Source organism: Pempheris klunzingeri, chromosome 14, assembly GCF_042242105.1.
Source record: "Pempheris klunzingeri isolate RE-2024b chromosome 14, fPemKlu1.hap1, whole genome shotgun sequence".
Lineage (NCBI taxonomy): Eukaryota > Metazoa > Chordata > Actinopteri > Acropomatiformes > Pempheridae > Pempheris > Pempheris klunzingeri.
In genome coordinates this window covers 13,506,511-13,525,351 of record NC_092025.1, presented here as the reverse complement: position 1 = coordinate 13,525,351, position 18,841 = coordinate 13,506,511, and the positions used below count along the sequence as shown (strand labels likewise).

The following is an 18,841-nucleotide window of genomic DNA, read 5'->3' as shown; positions in this document are numbered from 1 at the left end:
GTTTTTTTGTACTCTGTACATTGTTGACACTGTTTGACTTTCACCCCCCCCCTGTATATTGCTCAGTCATATTTCACTTCTTTTACTTATTTTATGTGAGCAGTGATACTGAAGGCATGACGTCGTGTCATTTTGCGTTTGGACGTGTTTTAACATTCTGGAACATTTTATCAGTCTGCCAGGGATAAGACGAAGCAAAACGTTTTCAAATATCCTAGCAGCAAATTATTTTACAACTGTGTTTTATGCTAAAAGACATTCCATCAGCAGCCGTCAGCGTTTACAGCCAAGAGCCTACTGGATTTGTGGACTTTAGGAATGCTAGAGGACAGTTATGACATGTTCTTGCTTTTTATTTACTTCTTACAGAATAATCCTGCTTTAGATTATTAATTACTAGCTGTTGAGTTGGTCTCAATGCTGCGAGTTGTTCTTGACATTTACGGTCTATTATAATCCAACTTGATCTAGTATGATTTTTTTTTTTTCCTTTTTTTAATTTTCATCAATTAATGCAGTCTTATTTGATTTTGAATGTAAAAAATACATATATGTGGACAGTTATATATATTTTTCCTTCATTCATAAACTTATGATTGAAACATTTTCTTATTTCAGATGATTATCTTTATGGATTTTTATTTTTGTGCGTTCAGGTTCTCTCTGTGCGGCTGTGAACCTACAGATGGGATCTGTGGATCTGTTTTTTTTTTTTTTTTCTCTTTCAAATGACCATATTGAGAAACATGGTAGAAACATTTAACGGCATGAGTGAGAACATTTGAGACTGGCCATCTCCACAGCCAATCTCAAGTTGCTCCTTCCTTGGTTCATTTTTAGGCATCCAAGGTTTTCACGTGTTAAGACTACAAAACTCTGTGCTCTTAAACTTTTGGGTGTTTGCTGATAAATGTTTTTGTCTAAGATTGTATACCTCATTTAATACCTAGATGAGCATTTCATTCACGTATTCAGCGTAGACATTTTTAGGCTGTGACAAATAATCTTGGTAGTCCCTGTTTGTGGCCCTTTTCACCTGCTATAAATGTGCTTTGTGTTTCTCAGACTTTCAAATGACATTAAAAGAGGAAAAAGACTCTATTTCTCCTCTGCTATCCATTTGCTGTACTCACTTTGCTCAGTGTTATCTCCCCTCTTTTCACAGGGTAGACAGTTGTTTTGTGAGATTATCTCTTAGTAGAATAATATATTAGTTACTGATACATTCAATAACATCACTGTCAGCTTAGTTAATTCTGATATCAGGAAGCTCAGTCATTTGTGAGATTCAACCGTTTCAATTATTGAAAGGAAATCTGTCAGTTTTTTTTTTTTTTTTTTTTTGCAACATCAAAATCTTGAGCTTCCTTCTTGCTCAGCTAACTTTTGTAGACGCACTGACTCACTCTAATATGTGCAGGTTCCTGGATAAGACTTCCGTCTGAACCACCAAAGGGACCGACTCTTTTCCTGCCTGGAGTTAAGAGTAAGCCTCAAAGGCTGTTGCTCCCTGTTCGCTATTCTGGTCCAACATCCTAATTTCACCTTCTGAGACAGTGTGGTGCTGCTGATTCAGTTTTCATACTGCCAGAACATTTAAGGAGGAGGTGAGAAAACCAAGCTCTCATATCTCCTCCTCCTCCTCCTGCTTTGGTAATGACTCACTTGTGACTTTTCCTGGTCTCTTGATGAATAAGTGGTGTTGACGAGGAGCCATATAAATAGTTGACCATACAGTGAGATACAAACACATTGACGTGTCTGACGCATCTGCTCATTAGACTGATTAAAAACTGGTTAGAAGCTGCACGACACGCGATAGGGGCCGACTTGGTATCCATGACGACGACTGGGCTTTTCCTCGACTGGACACAGAGGAGTCGAGCATTATCACAAGGAAGAATTGTAATGGTCGCTAATGTGACCTTATGCAACAGTTTCTGAGCATCAGTCTCTTGTGACTCATTTGGTTTACAGGCAGGAGCCTCTAAAGATAGATACTGGTTTTTCCTTTGAAGATGCCAGTATCTGAATTTTTACAGTAGCATTCAGTAACTTTAAACTGAATACTAGTGTTACATTTGCAAGTAATGTAATAGTAATAGTAAGCAAACAATGTTCTATGATGAACTCCTGTTTTCAATAACATTTTCATAAACAGACACACGAATCAGGCAAAAATGCACATTAAGAATTCGTTTGATTGTGTTAATGTCCACTTATCCTGGAGTTTTTAGGAATACATTTAAATGGCATGATTCAGTCAAGTTTCCAATTTCCACAGCATTTAACTGACCATGTTTGCAGCTAATTTGACAATATTTCAAACAGCCACTGGGGCGCATTTAACAAAAAAATGCTTATCAGGATGGGCCTCAGAGCAAGAGCAAGTGTCTCTGCAAGAAAACACTTGCTGATTTCTAAAAAAAAAAGCATATAAATGTTCACGTCATTTTCTCTACTCCGACTCTAATCCGTGGATGGATTCATTAACTTGTTCTACAAAGCAGACCATTTGCACAACAGTTCATAATATCATTCTTTAATATGTACAATCACACCTTTGCCATGATTACATAAGTGTAGTGATTACTTCTTTGTAAGACTGGCCTCGTGTACACAGTAGGCTACACAAAATGGCTGATCTAGTGTTTCGTTTATATGTGCTTCCTTTATTTTACACACATGAGAAGGTCAGTTACAGGTGAGAGACAGACATTAAAAAAATTAAAAAAAAAATAGAAACACAGGTCCAATTAATGGAGGCGGCAAGTCAACTAAACCAGTCAGTTTTCCAATAAGTGGGAAATGCTGATGGAAAGACGGATCGGATCACAGATCATTCATCGGAAACAGACGGTTTATTCATAAAACACAGGGGAGAAACTTTCTGTGCCACTGCATGTTAGCTGGTGTTGTGTTCCACACAGAAAACCTTTAAAACACTGAACTACCAAGCAACTGAATACAAATTCTGGAAAATCCATGATAAAGGTGCTTTTCAGCTACAACAAGAATATGATTGTAATATACAGTACACTTTCTGATTATGTTAAATGATAACTATACACAGAGGCATATATTACTCTTGCAAACTATATAACTCTTATAATATTTGTATTTTGTGCAATGTTCAACAACAACTTACAACGATACGTTTTGGCAGAAGGAGGAGTTACTGTTAAAACTGGGTGTGAGCTCTGGGAAGAGGCAAAAGAAGGAACAGCTTTCAGTGCTACGAGTTACAAGGCCTATGTACAATGACGTTTTGGCAAAGAGGAGACAGTTCAAATGCACCAATTAGAAAAATAATTTGTAGAACAAATTATGTAGAAAATAAAATAAAAAATAAATAAAGTCCTTTGAAAAAATAAAATACAGCAAATAATGTGTATACAAGTTTGTTCCATTGACGCTTGCAAGTCATTCAGTTGGCTACTACTTGGCATGACCTTCTACTGTATTAGTACATGTTCCAATGTTGAAGTTCTTGATTCATTAAATGCTGAAATAAGTGGGCTATATGATGAAACAGCATGGACACCGAATCCATATATACACCTAAATATGCGTATGTACAACTACATTAGGTTGTAGATATGAATACACAAAAGTGCAACAACTAGTTGAGTCAGATATAAGTTTGTTTTGGTTAATAGAAGAGAGAGACTAGCTGGAAGGGGACTAAGCTTAATGCTGAAGTGGAGCTGAATCAGATGTGTTTAAAAACCTTTTCGTCCTATTAACTGTTGTGCTTCTTTATGCTTGTCTTTGGGTACCAAAACGGGAAGAAAAAACAAAAAAAAACTTGCATATAGATCAACTCATCTTGTGACTGAAAAGAAAAAGAAAATCTATATCCATGTGCAGAGATCTTGTCAGAGTGTTAAGGTGCAGAATGAGAGCAACACCACATTCAAACAACACATTCCTGTCTGCATGTGTTCTGTTGTGTTTACCGATGAGGAATTGAAGGCAGTGACGACAGGGTAATTTTTTTGGAGCGCACCGACATGCAACAGTGTTCAAGGAAAGGCCTGAGCATTGTTCAACCTCTAAGCATCATCCTCTCACCAGGAAACAGGTAGCAGACTTCTGCTCCTGTGTCTCGCTCTGTTTGCTGGTCGCTGGGAGTGTTGCCCGTCTGCATTGCCCAAAGAAATTGCAGTGCATCACCAACTTCAGACTGGCGGGCTATCTACTGGTGAGTTCCAACTTGTGAGAAATAGAGCTGAAACACCTTGTTCCAGAAATTAATTTCCAGTTAATTTTTACCTCGGGGGGGATTTTTGGTTCAAAAGACCAACGTTTTGAGAGTTTAAAGTAGACAGATCAGATAAGGGAACATCTAATTACAGGATGTTTTATATGCTTTATGCTTGTGAAATTTTATTTGTTTTTTAACTTTTATTTCACCGGATAGCGTCACAGATGAGGGGTTAACATCACTTCTTGCTATACTTTTTGGGATAATTAGCTCATTTTAGGGTTTGGATTGTTTTTCATGTTAACACTTTCTCGGTTTCTATGCCTTGCTCCTTGAATTTTAGATCTTGAGACAAAATGAGAAGGAAATTGATTTTTGGAACCTCCAGCCACTGAGAGGTGTACAGGCACATTGCAGCTCTACGTCTTACGTGACTTTAACATGTCTAAGCAGGAGCTGCGTCGTCGATGTCTCCCCTCAGACCTACTGCAGATATCTGTAAACCTTAAAGCAGTGGTTGCCAGAGTCGGCAACAGCCACATGTCCGTCTGAGGTGAGGGCGAGGCCCTGGGGGCCGTACAGCGGGTCTGCTGATGTGTTAATGTAAGATAAGAAGGAGCCTGTGCTGTCAAACACCTGGAACAGAAAAACACAACGTGTTCAGACTGTAGCATCAACTAAATACTCAAAGGTATCCATAGATGCAGGGTTCAAAATGCTACCTTTGTCTTTGTAACTTAATGTTGAGCTCACTGAAAAATAGTAATAAAACTATATTGCAGAAAATGAGTTTTAAGTTGAGTTGAGCGGTTGGATGCAACCTGTCTCACCTGTATTCTGCTGTTACCCCAGTCAGCTACAATGATGTTTCCGTTGGCGTCCACAGCCACACCAGTGGGAGCATTGAACTGGCCGTTGCCTTCACCGTGAGAGCCAAATTTGAACAAGAACTCTCCATCTGCGCTGTACACCTGAGACGGGAAGTCAATAAGACACACACATTTTGTCTTCACCTCCACGCACGGCCTCTCAGAGATAATTCACCTTTTCAGAATGGGACAAAGCATGTCTTACCTTCACAGAGTGATTGTGAAAATCTGTCACAATGATTTCGTTCTTGTTGTTCACCGCAACAAAGTGCGGACCTAGATGAGGAGAGAGAGGCACGTTATTGTGGCATTTGCTGAAGGTGGAACAGGAATGGATTCCTGTAGTTTGCACCATTCGTTTTACTGTTAGTAGGCCGTTTAAACACAAATTTCAACTAGTCATGTTTAAAGCTGAAATCACAAATCCTACTTTAATCACATGGTTAGCTGTTCTGATTTGCCTGCAGTGGTTTGACAGCATTCTTTTCATGCATTAGATGCTTTAACTTGAGTTACACAATTGTTTCCCTGCATGTTTCAGATTGTCAACTCTAAGTTAGATCGTATGGAAAGGTTCAAGGCTTAAGGATTCATTCCCCTAATTTGTTGTCTATTTATTCAAGTGAAAACATGAGTTAGCTTCCCATTAAGTTACCTACAAGTGAGCTCTGCAGCTCCCAACACTGATTGTCTTGTAGCAAACGAGGAACATCAGTTAGTCTCATGGCACTGGAGTCGGAACAGTGAAAATCATTCACACTGATCTTTTCATAGCCATTTACACCAAAAAACACAATGCACATGACAAAATGTTCATTATTGTAATAGTGATTGATTATTACAATGTGCATGTACGTGTATCTCTGATCATTACTGTACAGGCACTGCTTGATCCGACAGTTTGTCAACAATGTGAGTTTCTCAGGAGGTCAGGCACATATCAGGGAGTCGGGTTAGACGGAGGGCACTGCACTGTGGGATTAAGGTTGCAGCAAGGCCACACTTAGTACTTACTGAAAACTGAGCCAGATTTATTTAAGTTTGGGCCAAGTTTTTCTGGATTGAAAAAAAGGAGGAAGAACAGAAAGAAAGAAAAAATAGGTAGTCAGAGATGAAGAATAAGCAAAGAAGAAAATAGAGTCGGGTGGTCAGCACAGGCGCAGCTTGTGGGGGGAGCAGGGGGGTCACCGCATCGCCTGGGGCTTTCATTTTTAAACAGAGTGTACCATGTGATGTAATGCATTGATCTGCACTCAGAAATAGACAGAGAGCACAAGTATATGTTAGAGTTTTGCTCAAACTGGCAATAAAAGTGTCCACACACACAAAAAAAAAAATGGAGGCCACTGCCTTATTGCTGACCTTCATGCCTAGAGCAACAAAACATACTGGCTGTTATTATTATTATTATTTTTTTTATTCCTTGCTTTGTTGTTGTTTTATGTGGTGTGTGTGCATGTGTTCATGTGGACACTTTTGGAGAATATGCCAGATTGTTCTATTGTTACATAATGCAGTGTTGAAATCCAGGCCTCAAATGTAAGAGCTTGTCATGCTGTTTGCTTCCCCAAGCTGACATTTTAAACTGCACCTACGCCAGTCAGGATGCTCACAAAGAGCGCTTTTTCTTACATCAGTCCTGAGCAATGGAGAAATGCAATCTGCAGAACATGTTGCAGAACCCTTGCAGAATCCAAAATAAGTCAAATATTGTGTCCCTGAGAGGAGATTTGTTTGCGAGCTTCCTGTAAGTGTTGAAAAGAGTTCTGCTGTTACATGTTAAGGCCTCCCTCTCACCTGCAAACTGTCTGTCAGAGGTCCCCCTGCCTCCAAACTTAGTCACCAGCTTCCCATTGGATTGAAAGATGAAGACACAGCAGGCCTTGTTGTCCACAGTGATGATGTGTCCATTCTTATCCACGGCCACACCCTTGGGACCCATGAGCCGACCTGCACCGATCTTATTCTGTGAGGGAGCGGACGGATTTTAAGCAGGAAAACTAAGACTTTGTACTGACTGTTGAATCAGTAAGACACATTTAATTCAATTTGCACTAAACCTTGACTGCACTTGTCAGCAGCACTTTATTATGGGTACCACTTTAGTGGTTTGGAGTGTTTTTTACCATCCACTGTAGTTCAAATTTTCCTTCAGGGGACAATAAAGTCTGAATCGAACTGATAAACTATTCATGCAAAATCATCTCTTACTTCAGAAAACTCATTTTTCAGTGGGGAAATACATCATAAATGCATAAACCTTAAATTAGGCACACTTATGTCGTAGTAACAAGCCATCTCACCTTAAACTTGCCATCAGAGGAGAAGATGCTGACCCATCGATTGTCATAGTCGGCCACCACGATGTCACCATTCATGTCCACAGTGACGCCTGTCGGCCTCTGCAGCTGCCCCGGGGACCTTCCTCTGACCCCAAAGCGCATCTTGAACTGGCCGTCATTGGAGAATACCTGCAATCAGTTCCATCAAAGAGCCCCTTCTGAGTGAAGTTATCGAGATCACAGTACTACTTTTTCCTTTTTGATGCGATAACAAAGGCACACATGGGTGCACTTTTCCTCTCCGGGTCTGTCTCACCTGTATGCACTGGTTGTTGCTGTCAGCCACCACCACTCTGCCATTACTGGAGGCTGAGATTCCCTGCAGATTTGTGAACTCCCCCTTTTCTCGGCCGCGGGTGCCTGACAAATAAATCATTACACGCTCAGTGCATGTGCCATTTTATATTTTCACCTTTGTGTCAGCGTGTGATGCATTTCCTTAAAGGCTCATACCAGTGGTTCTGGACAAAAATTGCTTATGCAATGCATTGATGCTGGTTGTTTTTCAAAGCATAGCTAAATTCACTCTGTGTAATATATCTATTCATCGTTTTACTTCACTTCACAATGTGCAATACTTTGTAATATCTCCCACTTGTATACTATGTTGTGTCTATTTTATTATGCTTCGTCTATCGGAGCTGTACAAATTTTTTTTATATCTCCTCGTGTCTGATGTGACATTGTAAATTTCCCAGTCATGGGACTAATGAAGGAATATCTTATCTTTTTTTTTATTGATTTCCTCCTTCCAGATAAATGGCGGTACAGTTCAAAAATGAACTTGCTAGGACTTGAAAGACCTGCTTGAAATAGTTAACTCTTCACAGTGAGAATCTTGCACCCTCATTTATTTGTAGAAGTTATGTTATCTTTGCATGGCAGGGACACTTTGTGTAGGGGAAAAATAGGTTAAGGTCTGAGAACACAGGCTCACAAGAGTAGGTAAAACAAGTTCCTGACAGGGCAAGGTAACCTAAGATAGGAGGAAGCCACCGCACATACACTGTGCAGCAGCAGAGGGACATGCTACAAGTTACACAAAGATAATCTAAGTTAGGAGCAGATCACCACATACACACTCTGTATGTCACACACATACAATTCACATACATACACATTGAGTAAGCGACGCAGTATTAAAGTATGCTGAAGTTGGTGTCCGGCTGATTCCTTTGATTTTCCACAACATTTGTTGTTCTGCTTTCAATGCTCTTACAACATACTTGTCTATGCAGTGTTTTTCCTGACCGTCACCTCCTCTAACAGGTCACAGCAAGTTGATTTTCGTTCTGTTGTCTAGTGGCATGAAGTGAAAACAGTAGTGGCTGATAGGGGAGGATGTCAATCTAAAAACTTGTAATATGTGATATGATGAATATTCCTGATTCATGTTTAATGAGACAACACGTGTAAATGCTGTCTTTTGACAGGTAAAGTACACAGACTTTCTCGCCTGGGTGGGTCATCTGTCTTACCCACTCTGTAGATGAGCTCATCCTCAATAGGGTTCTCCTTTTTCTTGGTGGTGCTGTACATGCTGGAAGGCCGTCGCACAGCTTTCTGCCGTATGTGGCCCCCTGTCCCGCTGGGAGACTTCACCCTCCTCTTTACGTCATCTGGAGATTGTGGCACGTCTGAGGGCTTGACCGCCCGCAGGCGGAACGGGCTGCCCCGTATTGGCTGGCCGTAGAGCAACAGAGCGAAAGAGTACTCTCCCTCCGAGCGTAACGTGTAGCCCACCTCGTACGTCCCATTCTTATTGTCCGCTATCTCTGTCTCTGCAGCGCGGCTCCCGTCAGCAGATGTTATCTCTGCCTTTAAAACAGCATTTCCTGTCCGCACCAACTCTCCATCCTACAGGCAGACACAAGGGGTTTCAATTTTAGTACAAAAACCTCTGCAACCTCTGCACTTTCTGCAGACACATCACAAGCCTCTAACAGATGTGTTTTGATAACAATGAGCCCTGTTAATTGCCTTGGTGCCCTGAGAGACCACCATAAAATAACTGACTTCTTGTAGGAGAACAACAAGAGAACTTTGAATGAAATATGAATTTGAATGAAAAACTAGACCAAAATATGTTAGTCAACAGATTAAAGAAAAGCAAAATGTAAAGCTTCCAGCTTTATGCGGGGTTCACTCTACACATATAGAAAACGGCAACGAGGCTTAATAATCTAAAGGTAGTACTTTGTCTTTTGTTGTCACAGTAATTGTGTGGTGCTGCCCAGTTGCTGCGTGGCGGAGGCCCTCTCCTGTGGCGACGGAGGTGTGAGCCACAGCGGCTGTGGTGAGGAGAACACCCAGGTTCTGGATGGAGCGTCGCAGACCTTCAGTCTCCACCTGGAGTAGACAGCAGAGCAAGATATACGATCTTTTCCACTGCACAGCTCCTTTAGTTTAATTTTCATCATTAGTTCCATGTGATGTACGGTGGTATAATGACAAATGAATGCCTGCCTGTAACTCAAACCGGGATAAAAAAAACACAATGAATACTGGACAGAAAGCTATCAAGTGGCAAGAAATCGCAAACACGTTAAAGGAAAAAAAAGGTACTGTGGGTAGAAAAAACGTGAGCCATAGACGCCTCCTTTTTTGGTTGAAATTCAATAAAATTGTGACCATGTGGGAATATCAGTCAGACCCTCATAAAGAAAACTGAGAGCAGAGAAACAGTTTGAGTCAGAATAAATAAAAGTTGATACCTGACAGTCCAGGTGTGCATTCTGATGTGGCCTCTCAGGGAAGTCGTGTCTGGCCAGCGCTGTTACCCGCTCACTCATCTGCTTCTGAACTAACAGCACCTACACTTGCAAGACACACAAATGCTCCCATTAGCGTTTCATTCAATTATTTTGCAAGCGCTCACTTCCTGCTACACTACTGCAACGTATCTGATAGCCGATTCCCTCGTGTATTGTAATCTTTTCGTTATCTTGCTTGTACAATTTACAGTGTGCCAGCCCACCTCGGTAGCACTCCCATGGCTGAGAGCTTGCTCCGTAAAGCTGCAGCTGCTCTGGATGTGTTCCTTCCCCTGGAGGAGAGATGAAAGCTGGGCTTGCAGGACCTGCACTCAGGTAAGTGGAAGATAAGGAGGAAAATGGGCACAAAAGAGCAAGAGGGGGAGGAGGAGGGGGAGGAGGGGGAGGAGGAGAGGAAGAGTGGAAAGTCAAAATCATGAAGTCAGCAGGCTGAAGGGCTGTGAGACATGTGGCAGGTCGTGCTCAAATACTTGCCTGTAAAATGCCTAAATGTGTTTGTGCACGCAAGGAAGCAAGTGCACCTGTGTGAGAGCATGTACTGCACACGTGAACGTGTAAAAAAAAACAGCTAACCTTCTGCTTAGTGCTGCAGATGTTCTCCAGGTCTGTTATGAGGGCCGTCTTGCGCTGATGCAGCGCCCGTTCCAGCTCTTCAAATGTGCTGGTAATCTCTGCTACCGCCTCAGTCTTCCTTTCATTCAGCTGGCGAGAGATTTCACTCACGAGCTCGATGGCTGCTGTTAGTTGAGGGAGCCTGCAGGATGGCACAACGTGAGCTTCTCTTACAGAAACAAATGTAAGAGTTTAAAATAAAGACAGCGCTCAGTACAGTGGCTTAAATGCCGAGCGCAGCACAGCATAGGAGATCTCTGATGGCAGATGCCGAATCTGGGCCAAACGCTTAAGCCTCCGTACACCTGATGTGAGGGAAATATTGTGGATATTTCATCAAAGTAAAGTAAGTCCCCACCTGCTGTGTATGGCATCCAGCTGTGTCTTAAGCGCTGCCTTGTGTTGTTCTACCACATCCCGCAGAGGAACAGTCACATGCTCCCGGTGCTCGCCCTCTGTACAGTCCAGACACATGGCTGTCTCACACGACTCGCAGTAGAACTCCATCACCTGCAGAGGGAGACAAACCGAGTGGAAAAAAAGCTCATTCACTGTTGCTGAGCTTTGCAGCTAAGTAAGGAACTAAGATTTGGTTCCCTTTACATTAATTATAGCTAAAAACTAAAGAGGTAGGTGATGTTCCAGTGCTGATGGCTGGTCTGAGGCATCACAAAAGTGCTTCCCACCTTTCCCTCGTGGTTTGGGCAGCAGAGGGGCTTCCCCGCAGCTGCAGCACTGACTGACTCCAGGACACTGCAGGCCTCCGGCCGCGAGCACTCTGGGTCTCGTTGAAGGACCTGGTCGAGAACATTTTAAACTTCATTATGCTGTTTTCCAATGAGCCTCAATGTCTCAACAGACTTGTAAGAATGAGCTGTTTTCATGTGTACTGTTTGTCATGTTTTTTTTTTTCTTTTCTACCAACAGAGAGAGTGGGAATGACATAGACAAAGATCAGCCAGAATCACATCAGCCTGAGGACAACGGTACATGGTATGTGTCTTAACCTATACGCTCACTAGATGCTTTTCTTTCTTTTCTTTCCTTTTTGTCTGAATTTCCTTGCAGTCTGTTGTTGGCTACATTTTCTACAGGACACTAACACACATTCCTGCACTGGTATCCTTTTGAGCACCCTCCATTCAACGCATTCACTCCCTGTACCCCAAAGGTAACCTTAATCATCACCCGTACAAGCCCGATGGAAACCCTATAACCTCAAATTTAAACCAAAATACGAAAAATGTCCTCCCTCTGTTCAACACTAAGAGTAGTTCTCACAAAAAACAGCAGCACTGAATCACATCCAACCCATTTCTTATTGTTTTAAATAATCGTTGCTATGTTGTTAAATTCATAATCAGTTTAATTGCTGATTTGTCTTTTCTTTCATGTAAATGCACTTGAAATCTTGTTTGGCCAAAACATTTGCAAGAAGTTTAAAAGCAAACCTCCATGAGGTTAGTGATGAAGAAGTTGTTCTGTAGAGCACAAACTCCCTTCTCTGGCAGGATGGACGTCTGCCGACACACTGGGCACGAGAGCGTCAGGGACTCTGGGGGAATGTAGTTCTGGAGACAACTGGAGGGAAGGAGTGAACAAATAAAGAGAGATCAAGCATCAGAGTAAACAGTCTATCCAAGCAATTCTCACCTGCATTGTTCTGTGTATAACTATTAGTCGTCAATTTACTAATACAGCAGAAAGAGAAGGAGAGGAAGACACTAGAGAGGGAGAGCTGTCACCTTATCACCGTAATTGAGAGACAGTGCCTAAATAGTGCTCCTGTCACAACAAATTGGGGAAAAGTGTGAATCAGAGTCAATACGTTGGACAACAGCCTTAGGAGAAAACACGCACACTTTCTCTTTGAGTAAGTGAATCTCAGGCAAACCGATCTGCCTAACGGAGACGCAAAGAGACAGGAGACTTTTGGCAGAATAGATGTTCGTGTGTGCATGTTCGCTTAAGCTTCTTTATATTTGTGTGCTTTTGCATTTTGGAGGTTTTGGATTCTGGCCTAACCTCGTCCTGGCAGAAGTCACATATCTATCCTAATGACTGAGGATGTTGCGCAGGTTCAGTTCCCCTTAGGAAGTAGTCTATTCAACGTTAAGACACCTTCAAGCCAAAACCGAATCCACAGTCAACAAAGTTCAGCCGCAATATGCAGAGCGCACCGCACTCCTGGCCTACAGCCAGTATGGTTGTTTTCCTTTATCACCAAATTGGCTGTTAATGCTGCAAGAAACGTGAGGCCAGTGTTGAGGATAAGTCTTTGTTGTTGCACACAAGGATGTCAGGAAGTTGCTTGGGCCGTTTGCTCACACCGTTATCTTTTATTTATGGCACTACACAGGTTTTTATAAATCAACCCTTGGTAAACTGCAGTCATGAGCTTTTGAGAACAACAGAGGGCTTTAACTAAAGTCTCTGTCTACCTAGACAGACTGCACCACTGTTATGCTCTGAGGCCTGAATAAATTACTGTTGCTCTGTCAGACCACAGGCTCCAACAGTTCAGTGGTAAATACATTTTCAGCAGTATTTTCACTGCCGATTAATCTGTCAATTCGTGATTACTTGAATGCTTGTTTGGTTCATAAAATGTCAGAAAATGGTGAAAAACGGTCATCAAGATTCCTCTATTTTTTCCCGAACTGTTTTTATCGAATAATAGTAAAAAAAATACAGCATATTTTTATTTATTACATAAAACAGAGAAAAGCAGCAAATCAAATCAATTAATTGAAAACCCAAACTGTTTTATCTGTAAACCACCTAATCAATAAACTGACTTCTTGTTTTAGCAATAGTGTCATAAGTACCAGTAGCCACATGCCGCTATTGTAGGGAAGATGGCATTTATTTTGGCATCATTTGGAATAGTAACACATGGTTATGTGCCCAGATTATCACAGAGATAAAAGGAAGCAAAATTAAAAGAGAGTAGGCCCAGTGTGAGTTCGCCAGATTCGCCCTAAAACCCCTAAAACTACATCAACCCATCCAGTATTAAAACATCTGTCTGGCAACATCATGTATAGCTCCAGACAAAAATCTGTTCACCTCAGCAGGGCTCCAGATCACATGCCATCCGGTTAAACCGGGGATTAAACTTGCCCTACGGTGGGCAAATGCCCGTCACGCTGCATGGAGAAAGGATTTATCACATACTCTGTGCGGCTATTCAAAACTATTCCATAAACATTTGTTAGATTTAGAAGTAAACCAGTTTGGAGCATAATCCCAGTTATCGTTTGTACTCAACAGCATACCTCCCTCGCCAGTCTCCATCCTCCTACAAGCTTTCCAAAAGCCTCCGCTGCCCAGGCCCTAGTTAGTATGGCCTGAGGGATGTCATCTTTCTAAGTAACTGTAGATTGAAGGATCATAATTGTGTCTCCAAACAATGAGCCTTTTCTCAGTCTGCAGTCACTGACAGTCCCTGACATTGAGGAATGCTCTTATCCCAGTGGAGTTGGTGAGCTGAAGTGCTCCGAGCTGTTTAATTGTGGGTAGGGAGTTGCAATAGATGAGGTTCCTCTATTAAGGGACATGAAAATATGACAAGAATTCTTCAGTAATAGCGTGAGAAGATAAGTACTGGCAGTGAAACAGCTATGGTAAAAAATTGTGATGTATCTTCTTCTTTGCAAAGCTACATGTAGCAGCCAGCGTTCACAGGGGTGAGCAGATACTTGGGTTTATGTCAGGTTTAGCTTGAGGGAAGTGTAGGTAATTAGGACTTTTGCCAGTTGTCACTGAAGCAGAAAGCACAAATGTTACCTCTCACAGAAGGTGTGCAGACAGGGCAGGACCTTGGGGTTGCGGTAGTGATCCAGACAGATGCTGCAGACCAGGAACTGCTTGTCTATCTGACGTACCACTGGGCTGGTGCTCCCAGCCTCGCGCTTTGCCATGGCAGAGGACATTTAAAGCCACGGACGATGACAGCAGTTAACCTGCAAAGAGACAAAGATAAATGCATGAATATTTGCCCATATTCGTCTACGAAAGCTTTTCTGGAGAGCGTCACTTTCAGAGCCGATAATGCTCAGCAAACTTACCACAGGAGGTACCAGGAACTAAAGTTAACAAAGCTGTTTAATTCCGTGATTAGTACAAAAACGTGTCCATTGTTTTGGTGTTATTTCTAGGTTAATACCAGACAAAAGCCAGCTGAAAGAGAACGGTGTGAAATGGAAGCAATCCTGAATGTGCAGAAAGCAGCAGATATAGACAAACCAGTATGGCCATGTGGCTTTTTGATTAACATCTCAATTAACACCAAAGGAGGGAAATTAAAGAAACTAGAGATTTATAACTACACAATAAATGCAACCTGTGGTCAAAGGGGGGGCTTTTACGACAAATCCATAATAATGCCTTAATAAGCTTTCCTGATGATACAAGAACAGAAAGAAAACATGCTAAAAATATCCACTCCTGATACACAGGACCTGTACTAACAGTTACATGCAGACATGAACACTCACAAATATATATATATATATATGTGTGTGTGTGACTGAACCCCACTGTGCTGAGTTGTGTCTATATTTCCTTCTATTTGAGTTTGTAAGTCTATCTATACACACCACTGCAGACCTATGTTTTGGTTCATACTGTAACCTACTGCAGCCATGTTGCCTCTAGATCAAAACATTTTGGGAAATATATAAATATAATAGAAAAATGAATAAAAAATGAAGTTGGTATCAGGATCTGTGATTTCTGATAATGCACGCCCACACAGATTTACAGCACATGTATGAGTAAAGAGTTTCATATATAGGTGAAAAATAAATGAATGTGAATGTGCTTGACTATCTACCTAATTGTTTGATATGTATGTTACATTTTTTCACATTTCATGCCGCCTCTGCTATAATCTACATCTAGAATGTACTGTATGCATATCTTTCAAATAACGCACTCAATAAATGCCAATGCAAACGCGTCAGTGACAATTTAAAATAGCAGCAAAACTCTGTGAGGTGACCAGAACAAAGGAGCCCCATGCCTTACATAATCTCATCCATTATGGAAATACATCTGCAAGGTATGGATATTCTGCATAGCAACACAAAACCAGCGCTGGTTTAGAAGTGGCCCACTTTCACATTCATCAGTGCGAGGCAAGCCCAAGCACATATGGCATAATAATTACAGTTGCATGGCAAAGATGCTACAGCAGCATGGCCTCATTGCTATGCATCTTGTGCGTAAATGAAGTGGGAAGATCAGGTGTTAACTATGAAAAACATCCAGTGTGAATTACAAAACAAACACCTGCCATTTGCAACAATGACTTTTTTGTGTGATAAAAGTGGCCATGACAACACAGCTTGAAATTGGCACCTCTGATAAATACTACGCATGCCATTTTTATCTCTGTGTTGCTAACTGGCTCCTGCTACAGATTTTTCAGTAGGTCAACACGTGTATTATTCATGTATCAGACACAGACATGCACTCACAAGCTCATACAAATGCAGGGATGAGTGGATAGCAGCGTGTGTCTCCGACAAACATGCCTGGCCTTAAGATATACAGTAGTTATGAACATTACACAATCAATGACAAGGACACGCACCCACTCATGCTCACAAACACACTGATAATCATCATCCCCCACCAGACTCTCCCCCTGTCTGCACATCTGTCACTGCTGGATCTAATACAGCACTCAATCCCCTATGTCCCATCTATGCTCACGTCCCATTGTCAGTTGTTGCCTACTGCGTGCGCGCACACACACACACACACACACACACAGAGGATCCAGTGACACACAGTCTCTACGCAGGGAGGGTACAGGTCTCTTCTTAAGCTGTCAACCATGACAACGACATGCCACATTCACACGCTGGTTTGGGACAGGCAGGGTGTCTAATGGATATGATTAGTGGGAAGTGGGAAGCTTATGTTTTGTCTAAGTTTAAATATGCATTGTTCTTCATAAATCCTGCTCTTAAAACGGGCACTTCAAGAATATCCAGTTGTCTCTGTTGAATTCTGATGAAAAGAAGCTTGAATGTCTCTCGATAGAACGAAGAACCGGAGAGGGATCAACCACAGGATGCACCGTACACTTCATTACAGTTCTCACACTTCTCTCTCATTCTCTCACTGTACTAGAACACACTGATACTAATATCATCTGTAATGACGTCCGTCTAAATTTAGACACACGTATTAGTGGGCAGGCGAGAAAGCAATGACAGAGAATCTAAAATAAGACTTGGGGTCTCTGCTGCAGGGTGAAGTGGCTGGAGGCCATTTGTTTACCGTTGGTCATACTTTAAAATTGGAAGGACCACTGAGAAAGAAGAGTCTGGAGAAATATTTTTCCAAACATTGAGATGCAAAAAAGTTGCACAAATACAGTTTAATATAAAATGCATACCTGGTGCAACAGCAGTCATGCGCGTGACTGAGTCTGTCCATGTTTATAGTTAAATATGTTCAAGAGACTGTGTTTTGACGTGGCCCTAACTTCATTCATTCCCACTTAAACTCTCAAGTAGGCCATGATGCTTAGTTTTGATGCTCTAAAGTAACCATGACGAGTTAACTGACTTTGCAAATTGAAAAAAAAGTGAGTGAAGAGGACCAGATTGAGAATTTGGGCTCTGCAGTTAGAGGCAGCAGGGTGGGATAAAGCCAAGCCCAGGCAGGACTGCAGGAGGCTTCAAAACATGATGTATGAGAGGGCACGTCCTGCAGAGAGCTGTCAGCTAATACCATCAAAATGAAATGTGTTATAATTCTTCCAGCCAATTTGTGTGCAGTAATAACAGCAGTGATGTTGCTGGTGACCTTAGCATCACTAATTCCCCAAACTCTCAGGATTACAGCATTTGCATGTGTAACTAATTGTTTGTGTGTGTGTGTGTGTGTGTGTGTGTTTAAGCGCATGTGTGCAGCATGTTTATGCGTGACAACAAGCTAACACCCATGGAGTCATCGCACAATGAGTCTATTCACTGCTGGCTTTACTGAATACAAGAGTAACACTTCTCTTTGTCTAATTCAGCAGTGAAACCTCTGCTGTTGCTTAACTGTACAATAGGATCCTCGCAGCTCATGTGCATCTCTTATAACACACACGTGGAAATGAAGTGGGGGGGGAAAAATAAGCCAGGACAGGAAATTAAATGTTTTCTTCCCAGTTCAACAAGAGGACAGGGAAGTGGTAGAGAGAGACATTTAGTAAGAGAGAAAGAAGTGAATACAGTAAAAGTATCAGCCCCTCTGTGATCGCCTCACTGTCATGCACCTGTACAGCACCAATGAACATGTGCTGACAGCTTAGATAAACATTCGAGCTCACACACTCCTCTCTAGTAACAGCTGTGCTGACACTGTAGAGTCATACATGCACACAAGCATGTACATGAAACAAACAAGAAAGGCTACGTACTGTCAAAAGTGTGGAGTAGATCGGTCTAGAAGGCTCCATGGCAGCTCTGTGTTAAGTCGGTGTAACACTGAAGAATCAGCACACACCCTGACTCACACATGCACGCCCACTTCCCCTCTCGTCTCTCCCCCCTCGGCCCTGCTGACTCCCCCTTCCTTCTCCCTTTGCTTCTTCCTCCTTGCTTTTCCCTTTCCCGAGCCACACGCGCGCGCTGAAAAAAGACTGACCAGGGATGACAACAGAAGGTGGGACTGTAAATTTAAAGTCCCTCCTACTGTCAGTGCTGTTTACAAGCATGAGCTGACTGGATACCCTCCTACTGCCATGCTCTGATTGGCTGGGAAACTTAAACTAGCAGGGACGAGGGATTGCATCATAGGCCAACAATTCATGCTGGCCAGAGGGAGTGAGAGGTAAGGATTGGAACAGACAAGAAGAAGAAAAAACCAACTGTCAAGGCTGGAAAGACCACAATCTTGAATCCAGTGACATATTGCGCATAAAGCCTTAATCTGCTGCGTAATTATTGAGTCTGTGAAATGTGTGCACACCCAAAACTGATGATTAGCTCCTAATAACAATCAGAAACAGCAGCTGATGGGTGACGA

At 42.0% G+C, this 18,841-nt stretch overlaps 1 protein-coding gene across 1 annotated transcript; it reads right to left on the bottom strand.

Moving 5' to 3' along the window:
* Positions 1-2,571: 2,571 nt before the first annotated feature.
* trim3b (tripartite motif containing 3b) lies at positions 2,572-18,311 on the bottom strand. The gene is made up of 17 exons (XM_070843762.1): positions 18,234-18,311; positions 14,594-14,769; positions 12,256-12,385; positions 11,491-11,601; positions 11,163-11,314; positions 10,766-10,946; positions 10,396-10,497; positions 10,133-10,231; positions 9,615-9,767; positions 8,897-9,275; positions 7,675-7,778; positions 7,380-7,547; positions 6,874-7,042; positions 6,091-6,132; positions 5,282-5,352; positions 5,038-5,178; positions 2,572-4,843 (listed from the first exon to the last, which is right to left on the bottom strand). Exons 2-17 carry the CDS (start codon positions 14,737-14,739, stop codon positions 4,691-4,693), a joined length of 2,301 nt encoding a protein of 766 aa, XP_070699863.1. The 5' UTR covers positions 14,740-14,769; positions 18,234-18,311; the 3' UTR covers positions 2,572-4,690.
* Between the last annotated feature and the right edge of the window lie 530 nt (positions 18,312-18,841).